The 16212-nt window shown below is 33.5% G+C and overlaps 1 protein-coding gene across 1 annotated transcript; it reads left to right on the plus strand.

Moving 5' to 3' along the window:
• Window positions 1-425: 425 nt before the first annotated feature.
• Window positions 426-15869, plus strand: LOC131634926 (phospholipase SGR2). Its single transcript, XM_058905553.1, has 21 exons — window positions 426-920; window positions 1932-2032; window positions 2143-2301; window positions 3337-3492; window positions 4289-4360; window positions 4496-4648; window positions 6159-6209; window positions 6410-6580; window positions 7624-7773; window positions 8477-8542; window positions 8628-9131; window positions 10541-10619; window positions 10702-10859; window positions 11043-11115; window positions 11684-11786; window positions 12473-12566; window positions 12643-12705; window positions 13372-13420; window positions 14965-15062; window positions 15189-15235; window positions 15348-15869. Exons 1-21 carry the CDS (start codon window positions 722-724, stop codon window positions 15583-15585), a joined length of 2784 nt encoding a protein of 927 aa, XP_058761536.1. The 5' UTR covers window positions 426-721; the 3' UTR covers window positions 15586-15869.
• Window positions 15870-16212: the final 343 nt, after the last annotated feature.

A 16212-nucleotide genomic window follows, 5' to 3' on the forward strand; every position in this document is an offset into this window, starting at 1 on the left:
TTATTTCTCATTTAAATCTATAAAATATATAAAATCTTAAAAATTTATATTATTAATCTCTTAAGATTTAATTTCAAGAATCTTAATTTAAAAAAAATTAAATCTTTAAAAGTCAATACTTGAACTAATACAATTTTTCCAAAATATTCTTTCATCAAAAAAATATTCTTAATTTAGAATACCCAATAATACATAAAATTTAATTGAAATACACTAAACAATTTAAAGAAGTTATTAAAATTATTTAACTTTTATTTTTATTTTTTATTAAAATAAACTGTGATGATGATGGATACCAATTAATCTCTAATATCTAATAAATAATACATGGACTAAATTAACTATTTATTCTCAATCTACTCCAACAATGGTGTAACTAACATAAATCTTTAAAAAACTATAATTTCCGTAAATTATTAAAAAAACAAAAAACAAAGAACATGATCACAAAAAATGTTAAAGGATCAAAACCGAAAAATATAGAATTGCGAGAAATTGCATTTATATGATTTTTGAGAACAACCAGCCAACGGTGCATCGATTGAATTTCATCTAACATTCAACGCATGCAATCCTTTCTTTCAATTTCTCGATACAATTCGTGTTCTTCAAGTCACGCAACCCTAAACCTAAATCCAAATCCTAATCCAAATCCAAATTTTCACAATTACATTGATTGATTAATAATCGAAGAGGAGGAATTGAGCTTTGTTGATTGGCAATGGCGGAAGGGGTGGAAGAAGCGTCTACCCCTACCATTCTTCCTGACTTGCTCAAAAACACGCCGTCCAATATTGCTAGATTGGAAGATGTGATTGAACATTCTAAAGCGAGGCATAAGTATCTTGCGCAAACAACTAGTCCTTCTGATGGCGGTGATGTTCGTTGGTACTTTTGTAAAACCTCTTTGGCACCTAATGGTATGCATTTATTATCTATCAATTCTAAACCTAAAAGGCATTTGAGTTCAATTTTAAATCACTTCATTAATGGTAATGATTAACCTCTCTTTATGCAAGTAGTTAGTTACTTAATCAGATTCAGTTAAGGTCGAATCAACCGGGTTCAGTAGTTTCAAATATCCATTTGGTCTATTATGTATTGATCTTATATGATATATGAAATTTGATTAGTCTTTTTGTGGGCTTTTGAGTATCTATTTATCTATGTATCAATATATAGCTTACATGAGTAGTGTATGATATGTTGAAGTTGAAGAGTTGTGTCGAGGTAAAACAAACACGCGGGATCAAGGTAGCTAAGACCAAATACTCGGATACGACTATTGAGAAAGCATGGTATTAGGCAGGACCAACATGTTTTTAGTACTAAAGTGAACGTTGAAGTGAGATTTTCTTAAATGAGATTAACACATAAGTTAGGACTTACAAAATCTTAATGTGATTTTTGCCAAAATCTTAATATAGTTTTTGCTCAATAGAGATTGAACTGTGTTCCCTGGGGATTAAGTGTGAATGTTTTTCAAAGACCGATAGTAAGTTTTTTTTTCCTTATGCTTGGTTTGACTTTGAGTTCTGTATAGTGAGAAACTTTATGCACCCTCAACGTGATTTCTTATGTACACATATGAAAAAAGTACATATTGTGTTGTTCGGAAGTACACTTTCAGTCAAATTATGCCATCTGATAGTACACATCTGGAAATATGTTTTTTTTTTTTTAAATACATGTAGGGCGGGGAAAGTTTCCTTTCTCCTTTTGTATTAGTAGTAAACAGACTTATATTTGTATTGAGTTCACAAAGACATGTATGATTTAGGAACTTTATTAGATTTGTTAAAGCTGTTTATTTGTGATCCTCAAGTGACTAGTAGATCTGAGGAGTCATATTTTCTGGTTTTTGGTCTATGCATCAGCACCAAACTCTATTACGTTCATCTTGAATGAGTTTTGCTGTTATTCTGTTGCAGAGTTTGCGGCGTCGGTCCCAAGCACAGAGATAGTGGGGAAGAGTGGCTATTTTCGATTTGGCATGAGAGATTCTCTGGCAATTGAAGCATCTTTCTTGCAGGTTATTTCATGAAATGTATACTAGGTTAAATTCTTGTGCTTATCTTGATGTTAATCGTGGCTTTGGCGACCTTTAGATTGTGAGACTTTTTTGTTTGTGTTTATTCATAGAGAGAGGAAGAATTGCTTTCTTGTTGGTGGAGAGAATATGCAGAGTGTAGTGAAGGACCGAGAGAACAACCAAGTTCCAGTAGCAAGTTAGATAAACATCAATTTTGTGAAACTGATGAAGAGAGAGTTGGCGTTCCTGTGAAGGGAGGACTCTACGAGGTACTTGCTTTATATTTTGTGTCATCTTTTCCCAGTAGTCTAACAATGTTACGAGTTAACTTTCTGCCCTTTCTTAGTACATTTAGTTTGAACTTGTTTTCCATGTAATGTAATAGTTCATTCTTTAATTCTTCCACTGATTTTAGAAGAAATTTTTGGGTGCTAAAAGTTTGACTACCCAGCTGAAAACAAACATCTGTGTTTTTAGATCATCTTCCCATAAAACAAACTTTTTTTCACATGTGAATCTTTGTTGCCTTTTCTGTATATGTCGCTAGTTAGATTTGATACAGGATCCTATCTAACAGCATTCATAGATTTTTCTTCTTAACTTTCAGACATTTCAACAACACAGGATATTAGAGTTTGACCTAACTCATCCTTACAAAACCGGTTTAAACCGGTTGGTAAGGTGAGGAGTGTCCCTCTATATATATTCTTTGAAAGCTCTATCTCTAGCCAATGTGGGACTTTAGGATCTTCCTAATACACCCCCTCACGCCCAGCACTCTTTTTGGGCTTGGTGCGTGGATATTAATGGTGGGCGGCCCATGGTCCGATCGATAGGCTCTGATACCATATTAGAGTTTGACCTAACTCATCCTTACAAAACCGGTTTAAACCGGTTGGTAAGGTGAGGAGTGTCCCTCTATATATATTCTTTGAAAGCTCTATCTCTAGCCAATGTGGGACTTTAGGATCTTCCTAATACAGGAAGTGTCTAGCAACACACTCTCTTTTATTGGTTAAAATTCATATGGACACCTCTCCCCCCTCCCCACAAATTATGTGGGCCCGATATAAATTTTGTGGGACTCATGAATTTTAACCAATAAAAGAGAATTTGTTGTGAGCATAATTTTTTTATTTAGAAATCTTACTATATACTGCGGCCACTTTTAAATTCTAAGGATATGGACTGTTGTGAACACATCAAATTTGAACATTTTCATAATTTGAGGGAATGCTCATCAATACATTTAAAAGAAATAAACTGGGAACTTCTTTCCAAGGATGTGATGCTCATCAATACAGGTAGATTTGATTAGAAGACATTGTTTCCCTGTTTATTGGAATGGAGAAAATCGACGTGTTCTAAGAGGCCATTGGTTTGCTCGTAAAGGGGGCCTCGATTGGTTACCAATTCGCGAAGATGTTGCGGAGCAACTAGAGATTGCTTATCGTAGTCAGGTATGTATAATTATTCAAAGTACATTTTTTTAGTATAGAAATCATCTCTACAATTTTACAAATGACTAGCTGTAAATATGATTCTGACATAAAATTCAAAATATACATTAGTGGTATGATTCTTGCTCAGTTTCATCAAATTTCTCGTAAAAGACGTACCAGTAAATGTATCTGAAAATTTTAGCATCCTCTTCAGTGGTGTGCATCAAAGATTGCATTTCCAAAGAGCATTGTCCATCTTAGAATTTCACAAAACCATTCCTTTTTCCTCCCAATTTGGGTATTTTTTTTTTGTTATTGAAAAACCCGACGTTAACTGCTAAGAACTACACATATGATTAGGTACTGTTATTTAGATGATAATTTAATCTCTGTGTCTCACATATTAGTTTAGCATTTTAAATCCTCTTGGGGGGTTAGGTTAGGGCAGGGCTGTGTTACATAGGTACGGGTGCGTATCCAGTACCCGATACGGGTACTGGTATGGAGTACGGCATTTTTAGAAATAACAAAACATTAAAATTAAAAAATAATTTGTTTAAAAAAATTTAATATCTACGCAACAACATAAATAAATTACACTTAAAAAGTATCAATAAATCATGAAATCATGATTGAATATAATATTTTTCTCTCCAATATCATTAAAAAAAAGACTTCTAATTCAAGTTTCATAGAGAGAAAGACTAGTAATTTCAAAAATATCAACTCCCGGCAGGGAAAAGAATAGCCAGTTTTCCATTTGCATTAATTTTAACTTGAGAATGCACAAAAATATTTTGACCGGTTTATATAGGTTTGGCACCGGCGAACATTTCAACTGTCAGGACTTTTTGCTGCTCGAGTTGATTTGCAAGGCTCCACCCAAGTAAGCAGCTTATTTTGACAATGATATGTTTTATTTTTTTGTTTTTTTTTTTGTTTATTTTATTGTTTTATAGATAGAGATTGTTTTGCATTTTAATACCTGGTGTGCTATTGTGTATTGATGTTGAACATGCAGGGCCTACATGCCCTTTTCACAGGAGAAGATGATACATGGGAAGCCTGGCTAAATGTTGATACTTCTGGCTTTTCTAATTTAGTGAATCTTAGTAGAAGTGGAATCAAACTAAGACGTGGTTATTCCTCATCAAATTCGCCAAAACCAACCCAGGTGCTTACTTTCTCCCTCTCATATTAGTGCTATAATGTAGAGAAAGTCTGCCATTACAGTAATCCTCAATCTTTCCATAGATGGATATGGGCAATAGATTCCAATTTTGCTTTGTAATTGTATCTTATATAATAATTTTGTGATTATGAGAGCCTGTTTATACTGACATATAAGAGTCTTGGTATAGTAATATAATATCCCTCGTACCCATATTTATCTTTTATTTTTGATCTACATTTTATTATATAAAATTAGGAGCTGCATCATATTCAGCAATGATGACTATGGCTATACCGATTCTGATCATATTTTTCTTTTATTTTTAAATACACATTTTACTATGCTGATACTGATCCAACTCAAACAAGAGTCCATTGAGAATTCCGTAATACTTGGTGAATGCGAGACTTCCTTGCTTAGTGTTGTTTTTCCATTAAGATGGTAAACTTGTTGAAGATGGGAAAGACACACTGTTTATAAGTGGGGGGCAGTTCTCACAAAACTAGTCTGTCTCATAAGGTTTAGTTTTAGTATGCGACCATTAGGGTTTAGCGGAGCGGAGGCCATTTGATCTAGATTGTGGAGGCAGAGCTATCGGCTGCTGCCATCTAAAATAGAATAGAACAAAATAGAACAACAACCAAATGGAAGGGTTTAAAATGCCTGCCTACACAAAATATTATTTCAGAACGTGATGGTGACCCCTAAAAAGGACAGATGTGGGTGATCTCGCCTGATGAGACTGGATGACACGGCAACGTCGCTCAATCGTGAAATTTTAGGATCCAACAAATTTTCAGGCCGCAATCTTATTTTTATGGTCGTCAGTTGTAGCTCGGTGACAAACGATGGTCAACACCTCCCAACAGTGTTGGATGCTTATCGCGGGGAAATGGCTGACAATGGGCTACAGCCTACATTGAAGATCCCAAGGGCTTCTATGAAGGAAGCAAAAAAGGAAACAACATTGCAGGATACTAAGGGTTTTCCAGTGAAACAAGGCCACCAAGACTTAGAGCTCATGTGACAATGTGTAAAAATATAAGTATTATTTAAAATATCTAGAGTACAGAAACTACTACGCATATATAGACTACATTATACTCCCTCTGGTCCTTATTATAAGAGGAATTTCACTTTTTAGATACGTAGAATGATTAATGTATCTAATCCATATATAGACCAAATACATAAATCATTCTATGAATCTAAAAAGTAAACTTCTTCTTATAATAAGGACTAGAGGGAGTACCTAACAGGACAAATTTAATTATTGGTATAATTACAAACTATTTGCCGATTTACAACAATAGCAATGAGAATGGTCAAGTTTTCTTGTTTCTTTTTATAGCAATATTAAATATTTAAATTGCTTTCGTGGTAAATTAAATATCATTTTGTTCGAGTTTATATCATAATGTATATAGTTGAATAAACGAAGCACTCCTTTCTACTTGAAGAATGTATGAGCAGATCTGTTCTACTTGTACTAACATGTAACTTCTAATAGGATGAATTAAGGCAAAAGAAGGAGGAGGAAATGGATGATTACTGTTCGCAGGTATGTAACCACAAATTCAGGTTATGATCATCATTATAGTTATACTATTGTTTATAGACTCTAGTTGCCTCATGTTCTCTACAAGTCTCCATAAGTTTATACTTTATACTGAAACCTGGAACTCTATTTATTTCAAGAGACTGAATTTGATCATACTGTATAGATGTCCACACCCTCACTTTTGCTTATATTGTTTGTAGGTGCCTGTTCGACACTTGGTATTTATGGTTCATGGGATTGGGCAAAGGTTGGAAAAATCTAATTTGGTCGATGATGTGGGCAATTTTCGCCATATTACATCAAGTCTTGCAGAGCAGCACCTTACTTCACACCAACTTGGCACTCAAAGGGTCCTCTATATCCCATGCCAGGTATCTGATGTGTTTTTCTTTTCCGGTTTACGTGTTCTGAGCCTTTTATAATGCTTCTGTTCTTCCTCTGTTTGAAGGCCTTTTGCTATGTACACCTTCACTGTAAAGTTAAGCTGTGTCTCACCCCTGGTGTTCCATTTTGGCACATTGGACCTTATTTTATATTTGGTTAAAGTTAAAACTTATTGTGTGCTAATTTGTAATGATTGAATGACCATATGTATTATTGATTTGATCCAAAGTCCTTTATCTTAACTATAACCTGAGAAACTTGTATCAAAGCCCTAGATCCCTATCAATCTCTTCAGGAGTTGTGAAAATTTTTCAATTTCACTTGCTTTCATTTCTTACCAATTTTGAGTGGTTATGGTGTTGTTACATTTTTGTTTCCTGGAAACATGCATTATTGAGTTTAAAAGTGATGTGGCGATTTGGGCACCTCATATGCTAAATGCTGAATTTTTTTTTGTAGAATTGAAATTTAGTATGAACTATGAACTGGGAAATATTACAAAGTTAGCATACATTTTACTTTTTTTTTGTAACAAGGGATAAAAAAGATAAGCAAAAAAACAAACGCAACTAACACTAAGAACATCCGAGTAGAATAGTCTGTCATTGCATCAGCCAGTAAACACTCATATCAGAAGGAAGGAGCTTCATTCAGCCTATTCTATTTTATTTTCCCCTAATTTTTTAAATTTATTTGTTTATATTTTAAAGATGACACATCTTCTCTTGTAGCATGCTGCACAGTCTATCATCATGTCAGAAAGAGCAATTCCTTTTATACATTTAGAATTTGAATGCAAAAGAGTGACCATATACATTATCCAATCACATAGGCCAAAGAGAAATACTTTGAAATTGTTGTTGCATGTTTCTGACATTTTGCTCCTTACAAATTGCTTCAATCAAGAACTGCAGAGCATACTACTTTTTTGCTGAGCCTTATTATTATACCTTCAGTTATTGTGTTTACTAATGTTATAATCTTTATTTGACTATAATTATTAATTAATTGATGATTTCATGGTATCTAGTGGAGGAAAGGTTTGAAGCTTAGTGGTGAAACCACTGTTGAGAAAATAACCTTGGATGGAGTGCGGGGATTGCGTGTCACACTTAGTGCAACTGTTCATGATGTGTTGTACTACATGAGCCCAATCTACTGTCAAGACATAATTAACTCGGTAAGAGTGTATGTGCCAATGTTTACTGCTTTCATTGTTTCTCTAAATCTTCCTTAAAAATAATCATTAGATAGTTTCAATCCTTGTCTATTTTTCTCCATTTACAATTTTGACATCTGCGTTGCACATAGATCATATAAAGAAAATAAATGAAATTAGGAAATCTAAAGTGGCAGTTCACTAATAATTCTACAATAAATGGCAATATTCGAAAAGTTTGGATGGTTTGCTAGCCCACATCATTTAGCCGCATATTTTTTGATAGTAACTTGGTATTTTATTAGAAAGAATTGGAAAACTGAACCACAATGCACAACTTCGATGGTCTTCAGCCTCCATAAAATGTTTAGCTGATTCTTGCTTTACTCTTCTCTAGATTCTATAGATTCCATAAGCCCTAAATTCCATATTTTAAGGGCTGATAAGAGTTTTAGTTCTCGGAACCTCGTACGTGCATGCCTATATCCTCACCTGTTCTGCAATTGCAAAATCTACACTGCAAAAAATGAAAACAAACCAACTTTTCGTTTTACATTTGCTTATAGCAGTTCTATCCATTTTTAAATACTGGGTTCAGGATGAACTCATATTTTCTTCATTTTCTGACTTGGATGGATTACTTTGAATATTTAGATGTTATACTACTATTTTAATAGAGAATTAAACAATGTTTATTTTTTTACCTGAATTTACACTTCTCTAGGTATCCAACCAACTGAACCGACTATATCAGAAATTTCTTATGAGGAATCCGGGATATGATGGAAAGGTATGGTTCTGGAAAAGTTACTTTGTTTTATCCTCTGTGCATTTTAACATCTATAGTGGTTCACTTTATGGTGAATTTTGTGTAGGTTTCATTATATGGTCATTCTCTGGGAAGTGTCCTCTCATATGATATTCTCTGCCATCAAAATAATCTGTTATCCCCATTTCCAATGGACTGGATGTACAAGGAACATGGTGAAGATGAGGAACCAGTCCCCGATGAGAAAAGTAATTATTCCAAGCACTCATCGATCAATCAGGATGACACGTTGAGTATGAAGAGCCTCTCTGGTGAAAAGAAGAGTACATATCAGACTTCTTCAGAAATGGAGGCAGAATTTTCTGAGGAGTCCTCAGTTTTATGCCCTACATTATCAAGTGGACACAATTTTATTGCAGAACATAACTTTGTTAACCCAAGTAATCAGGGAGATATCTTTGAGTGCATTTCTGATTCCACTGATACATTTTTTGAGAAAATGGGAGCATTGGATAAACTAGAGAGTATGAATCTTGGGATACCGGTGGCTAAGGAAAAATGTAATGACACAAACAACAAAGATGCAGAAATCAAAAAGCTCCGGGAAGAGGTTGGTTTCCAATTTCTACTTTTTTTTTTCCTTCTTTTACATGGACTTCTCTACCAAGTTTTCCCTTCCAAAGGGAAAGGCAAGTTGAGAGGCCTTAAAATAAGAAAGCATGCTTTAAAAGGGATTTCTCGTTTCAATGACAAGCAATCAGATGTACATAATGCCCCTCCCCTATCTGATTTCCCCTATTTAGCTAATTGTTTTGTAGGCAAAAACTATTTATTTAATCGTTCTCTTTACCTAACTAACCAATCTAAAGAAATAATAGACCAATTGATTTATAATTTCGTAGTTATATCATAATAATTTCATAGTACAGTGTTAGTTTGGAGATGCTAGTGTCGAATGCCTCAAATTGTAAAATTTTGTAATGTAGGCTTTATTATTTGAAAAAGTTAAATATTAATTATATTTCATATAATTACATTTTTTAGCAGGTACGTGATATTTATACACAAGAATGTTCGATAAGAAAAATGGTAGTGATTTACATTAAAAGGTTGTCAATAAGAGTTTATTCAGCTATTAGGATCGAGTAGTGTTAAGTCAAATGTTTTGGATTCATAATATTTCATCAGTAGGCCATCTGTAAGTACTATTAAGTGATTTTGGATGGATAACCTTTCCTGTTCCCAAGTATCATAACCAAAAAAAATTGGAAATAGAGTATTATTTTGAAGTAACCTATAGTAGAAAAGATGGTGGGAAATAGGCTTAGGTTGTTTGGGCATGTAGAGAGAAGATTTGTAGATTTTGTTGTAAGGAGAGTAAATCAAATGGAGAGGAGTTTAACGAATAGAGGCAGAGGAAGACCTAGAAAAACTATAAGAAAAATTATGAAGAAAGATCTTGAGATTAACGAGTTAGATAAAAACATGGTCTTGGATAAATCATAATGGCAAAATTTGATCCATGTAGCCGACCCCACTTAGTGGGATAAAGCTTGGTTGTTGTAATATTATTAGTTTGAAGTTAACCAAACTTTGACTAATCCTGTATATACACGCTGAGACATGATTCAACCTATGACATACATGTCCACAACTCCAAATGTACTGGTGAGTGGTGACTAGGGAGCAGAGTTGGCGCAATGAAAAGAAAAATTCATGATAAATGTCTGAATGATTTGCATGAATTTTTTTTACTAATTCGGAAAAGCTAATATCGACTTATCCATCAATTTGCTTCCAATTGTACATGTGTGGTGCATAATTCTATGGGTTATATAAACATATTGCAACAGATACTGGGAAGCAGTAATTCGAATGGGTTTGGTGTGTACTACATACAAAAGGTTCATTATTGGGAGTGATGGAAATGAAATACCATTATATGAATATTTTCCCTACTACTAACATTGACTTCCTTTATAACTTGGCCTTTAGCTGACAAATTTTGTTTTTGTTTAGATTGCTTCATTGAATGCCAAGCTAAATGATCTGGAATCATGTGTTGATGATGATCATACCAAAGAAGAATTAGATTCTGGTAATTTCTAGTTTGTGTCCTTGAAAGAGTTGAAGACATTTTTCCATGTTCGTTTTGATTTCTAATATATAACAAAATGCAGTTAAAGATGTTCACATGCATGTGGCAGTGCCACATTTATCTCAAGAGTTGCCTCCTATCCAAGATGCAGTGCCACAGTCATCTCAAGAGTTGCATCCTATCCAAGATGCGACAGATCATTATACTCCATATATCAATTACACAAAGCTTCTATTCAAGGTATTAAAACTACTACAAACTCTGTTTCTAGGATGTAAACTCTTGGATGATTTTATCAATAAATTTCCTTCAATATTTTTAACATCTTCAACTCTTACCAAAAAGGGTCATTGCTAATTCCTTAGTATATGTCATACAGTATATATCATGTTGATCTTATGACTGATAATGCATTTATACCAGGTTGATACATTCTTTGCTGTTGGATCCCCTCTAGGTGTATTTCTTGCACTCCGCAATATCCGACTCGGCGTTGGTAATAATTTCTGAGCTTGTCGTTTTATACAGCATTAAAAAACTTATTTATGATCTTGCTAGATCCAATGGAAGAGGTTCTTTTATAATATTTCTTATTGCATCTTTCACATTATGTTATTTCACATTATGTTAAATAATAGTTTGTGAATCTGTATATATTATAATTGAATTTAAGCCCACTTCTTTATGGTGTTCTTCTCACAATTGATGTGGGGACTCTGATATTCAGTGCGATCTGAGGTCGGACAGCTTTGTTGCATTTTTTATTCCCCTCAGCTATTTGACCCCTTTTACATTTTCTGTTTCGGCTAGTATCTTTTTTTTCTTCCAAATAGCGCACTTTCTTCTACTACTTTTTTAATATCTATTTTTCCATAGAAAAACTTGGACTTCAATAGGCTTAAAGCTTGACCAGTTTTGGTTATATGTGGTTCTGAAATTAATTCATGTCCATTTGTGTTTTACTTTATTAGATTAAGGTTAGAGCTTTTAAATGCCAGTTACTTTTAAAAGTCCAGTTTTTTTATTTGTATCTAAGATGATAATTTCTTTCTTGTTACTTCCAGGAAGAGGCCAAGAATATTGGGAACAGGAAAATATTAGTGAAGAAATGCCAGCTTGTCGTCAGATGTTTAACATTTTTCACCCATTTGATCCAGTAGCATACAGGTTTACCATAATTCTAGCCCTAATGAAGTTTTTGCAGTCAATATCTCTTAGAGATTCCTTAGTAAAGATAATTTGCTACAAGTAATTAAGTAGAGCATAAATACCAGTTAGTTATAACGATAAATTTGGTAGAGGTTAGGAGAACAAGAGCAATTTAGCTTAAATAGGAGTGAGGTTCAGATTTGTTACTTTGTGAGGTTCAAACAATATATAGCTTGAACATGCTCATCCCTACAAAACTGATGTGAAGATTGCCCCCACTTATAAATGGTGATACGATGTTTTATGTACACATTTTGATTACAACTTTGCCTTTGCATCCAAGTCAATAAATAGATACTGTTTACCAAACGTAAGCAATAATTTAGGTTTAAATAAAGGAGAGTGAAACAAAAAACTTAGACAGAGAGATTGAAAAGTAATATACAGAGGCAGTTATGGAACCTGTCTTTCCTCGAGTAGTATAAATAGGAGTGTTATGTTATATAATATATTGCACCTCAATAATATATTCTGTGCTACATAACCTGGAATTCTTTAGTGTATGTACGTCAGCATGTGGGATGATAATAAATCAACTGTGATTTTGATAATCTTTTCTATTTTCCAATAATGTATATTGTATAATTTTATTAATTTATGAAAAGTAAATGCGTGATATCACGTTATTTTTAATTTCATTACAGGATAGAGCCACTTGTCTGCAAAGATTACATTAGCAAACGTCCAGTGTTGATTCCTTACCACAGGGGAGGAAAAAGGTTGCATATTGGAATTCAGGTGAGGCAGCAGAGATACGGGTGTGACTAAAGTGGATCATTATTACTGTCTCAAAATAACACAAGTCTTCTTGTAGGAATTTACTGAAAATCTAGCAGTTCGCACCCACGCAATAAAGAATTATGTGATATCTGCAAGGGTGAGCTACTTTTTTTGTCAAAGAATAATTTAATGAGAAATGCTAGCTAAACTAATACACTCTTTTATTGGTTGAAATTTACATTGGTCCTACCAAACACATGGGAACCACATGATTTAGTGGGGGCTTATTCCCAAAATAGTGGGCATTGAAATACATGGAAAGATTTTATTGTTACTATTATGACGAAGAAGAATAGGAAAAGATTTTATCAGAGAGAAATACATGGAAAGGAGTATTAGGGCATCATGAGAAATCAAAAAAGAAACAAACAGAAATACTAATATTGTTACTCTGTCCGATGTGTGACGCGAGTCCTTCATTCGAAATAATTCAAGTCTTCTAAAGGTACTAATTTTAGAATGAAGTTCAAGACTCTGTCATGAGTCAGAGTAACAATTCTTGTTGAAAATAGATATTTAATAACAAACTTATTGCTAGTGTGGTAAGTTAGCAATAAGCCCAGCTCAATATGGAATATGGATAACACATTAATATTATTCTCTAACTTGCAAAATTGAAGCTTGAGACTGAAGAAACACAATTTATGACGATCCTGTCAGATTGTTCAGAAAACACGAACGTACTCCCACACACACTCACTCTTCTGATATTCAATTTTCTACTAGTGCATAATAACAGTTGTAATTTCTGTTTCCTAAGCAGGATAGGGTACTAACAGTTTGTCAATCAAAAGATATGGAGAACTTAGAAGGTAATATAGTTTTTCGGTTCCTTATCATTTAATAACCTTTTTATGTATTTCAAATTTGTATAACTTGTTCGAGACTACTATCCCTTTCAAGACCATTGATGTAGTAGCCATTAAATGTCTAGTAGTCTTTATATGGCTTTTCCTGCTCGCTGTTTATGTGGAAAGGGCTTCCATTTTGACAGGCATGTGAAGAAATTTGATAATATGCTTTTCCTATTTTTTCCCTTAAAAAAGGATGTATTTTTCAATACTATACCACCTTCGCACCACAAAAAAGAAACTGTTACAATGCTATTATAAGTAGTTTTGGTAAATATTGTAAGAGTTTAATTTTTATGTATTGTCAGTATAAAAAGTTTACACATTCATTCTATGAATTGCTGCCACATAATTTAATGAGCATTTTAACTCATTAAATGATATGGAAGCTTTTTAAAAAAAAAGGATGTGGAAGCACGTCATTGGGTGCACGTGTAAAACTTTTTGACACCGACAATGTAATGTGTATTTTATGTTGAAGTTCTTAGCATTATATTATAGCTTGTTAGTATGATAAAGTTTAGTAGTATGGGTAGTTATTCGATAGAATGAATGGATGAATACGGATGGTTATTACAAACACAAACTGCCGAATAATGATTTACGGACAAAATAATAACTACTATAACTGACCAATCCCCTTGGAATTTGTGCCAGGTTACATAGTAATCCATAAGAACAGTACCTAACTTTGTTTTGTATATCCTAATGGCCATGCTTTCCAATGCCCTCGCTAAATCTTTGACAGCATTGTAAGATGAACTCAGTTTATAGCGCTATATTTATCTCATGCAATCAAATCTTATTGCTTGCCTCTTATCTTTTATTTGGATTTTGCGCTGAATCTATGAAACACCGGCTCCGACGTAGACATGTCACTATTAATCGGCTAGTATCCAAAATATAGGACTCTGCACACGCGCGCGCACACACACACATATATTAGGGCATCTCCGTGGTTGCATGAGTGATCAGCATGATAAAAATCTAAATTAAAAATAGGATTTAGATGTTCACCTTCTAAAAATTAAGTTGTTAAGCTTTACATTTTTTACATGATAATGATCCTCAAATTAAGAATACTACAAACAAGGACCATTTTACAGTGAAGTCTTTATAAAAATAATCTAGATAAGATAAGTAATGTCTCTTAAAACAAGTAGAAAAGTCTTATAATAAGAGTATAAGATGTCGGTGTCCAAGACATGTCTAGAAGTGTCAGTGTCTAAGATAAGTGTCGGTGTCCAAGACATGTTTGACACGAGATGAAAGTTTGGAGAGGTGTATTTGTGTGTGTGTTTTGGGGCATCTATGGTTTGATTCAAAGATGTGTATGACATATAAGATATCAAAAAAAAGTTGGTTATGTGTTTGATACTGTTTTTCAACTATAATGGTCTTCTGGTAGTTAAATTATTAATTTTTCGTAATTAATCCAGCCACGCAAATGTGTGACATTTGTTCCCTCGTATTTTTGTTCACATTCCCACCTATCTGCATTTTAGGAGAGAGTACTGCTGAGGAGGAAGAGACATCATATGGATCTTTAATGATGGAGAGGTTGACGGGAAGCAAAACTGGACGAGTTGATCACATGCTTCAGGTATGAATTTATCACGTTTCATTACCTATCTCATTCAAACACTTTGGTACACATGATTGGGCATAAAACTTTTGGTGCTCAAAATGATGTATGCATGATTTTGTGCATTTGTGTCAACGAATGCAGGATAAGACATTTGAGCATCCATATCTGCAAGCCCTTGGATCACACACGTAAGTCTCGAATTTTACATTATCATAGCCATCTTTACTATTAGATCATATGTGAATGATTTTATTTTTAAGACTCAACTGAGGTGATTTCCATTCTTTATATGGTAAACAGGAACTATTGGCGAGACTATGATACTGCTCTTTTTATATTGAAACACCTGTATCGAGATATACCAGAGGACCCCAATTCGACAACTGTATATAACACTGGAAGTTCTAAACATGAGAGTAGTTCTGCTGGTTGGTATGACCCAAGAGACACTGTTGAAGAAGATGCTCCTTTGACTTTCTCTGATAAAGTCAAGGTCAGAAACTTCTCAACCAAAGCTAAAAGGATTATGCAAAAATAATACTTACATGATTATATATATCACATGTTGGGACGGGATTTCTTTCGAGAAGAAGTTTATGTTTTCCTTTCTGCAGGATGTAATTGAGATTATATAATGCATGTAATATATGAAATTATGTCATTAGAAGGATTCTCCATATTAGGGTTGTTTCATTCTGCTAACTTGAGTAATGTTAGATTAGTCGAACTTTCAATGTACATAACAAAAAGAAAATAATCCGTGTAAATTCTGATGGTTTGTATCAATTTATACATCACTACGATCTTAGTGCTTGTAAAATATGTATAAAGATTTTTTGTGCAATGTTCTAGTTCTAAGTTTAAATAAATAAACTATATATCTAAAATTAAAACTACAATTAAAACATGTGAACGATCTTCCAAAATTACCCTTTCATGTTTACAAAATTATACATATTTTTTATGTGAGGGAACAGATCCTTATAATTAGGATTGTTTCCAACTATACAAATCTAGTATTAATAGCAAGATACACCTAATAGAAAGGATTAAATACAACAAGATTAAAATCTAAATTTTTTTAAAATATACTTTGACACGTTCCTTTAAGCAGGTTAATAGGTGCTCTCTATTGCCGGTAAATAGGTGCTCTTTAATGCTGTTT

Source organism: Vicia villosa, unplaced genomic scaffold (assembly GCF_029867415.1).
Source record: "Vicia villosa cultivar HV-30 ecotype Madison, WI unplaced genomic scaffold, Vvil1.0 ctg.001383F_1_1, whole genome shotgun sequence".
NCBI lineage: Eukaryota > Viridiplantae > Streptophyta > Magnoliopsida > Fabales > Fabaceae > Vicia > Vicia villosa.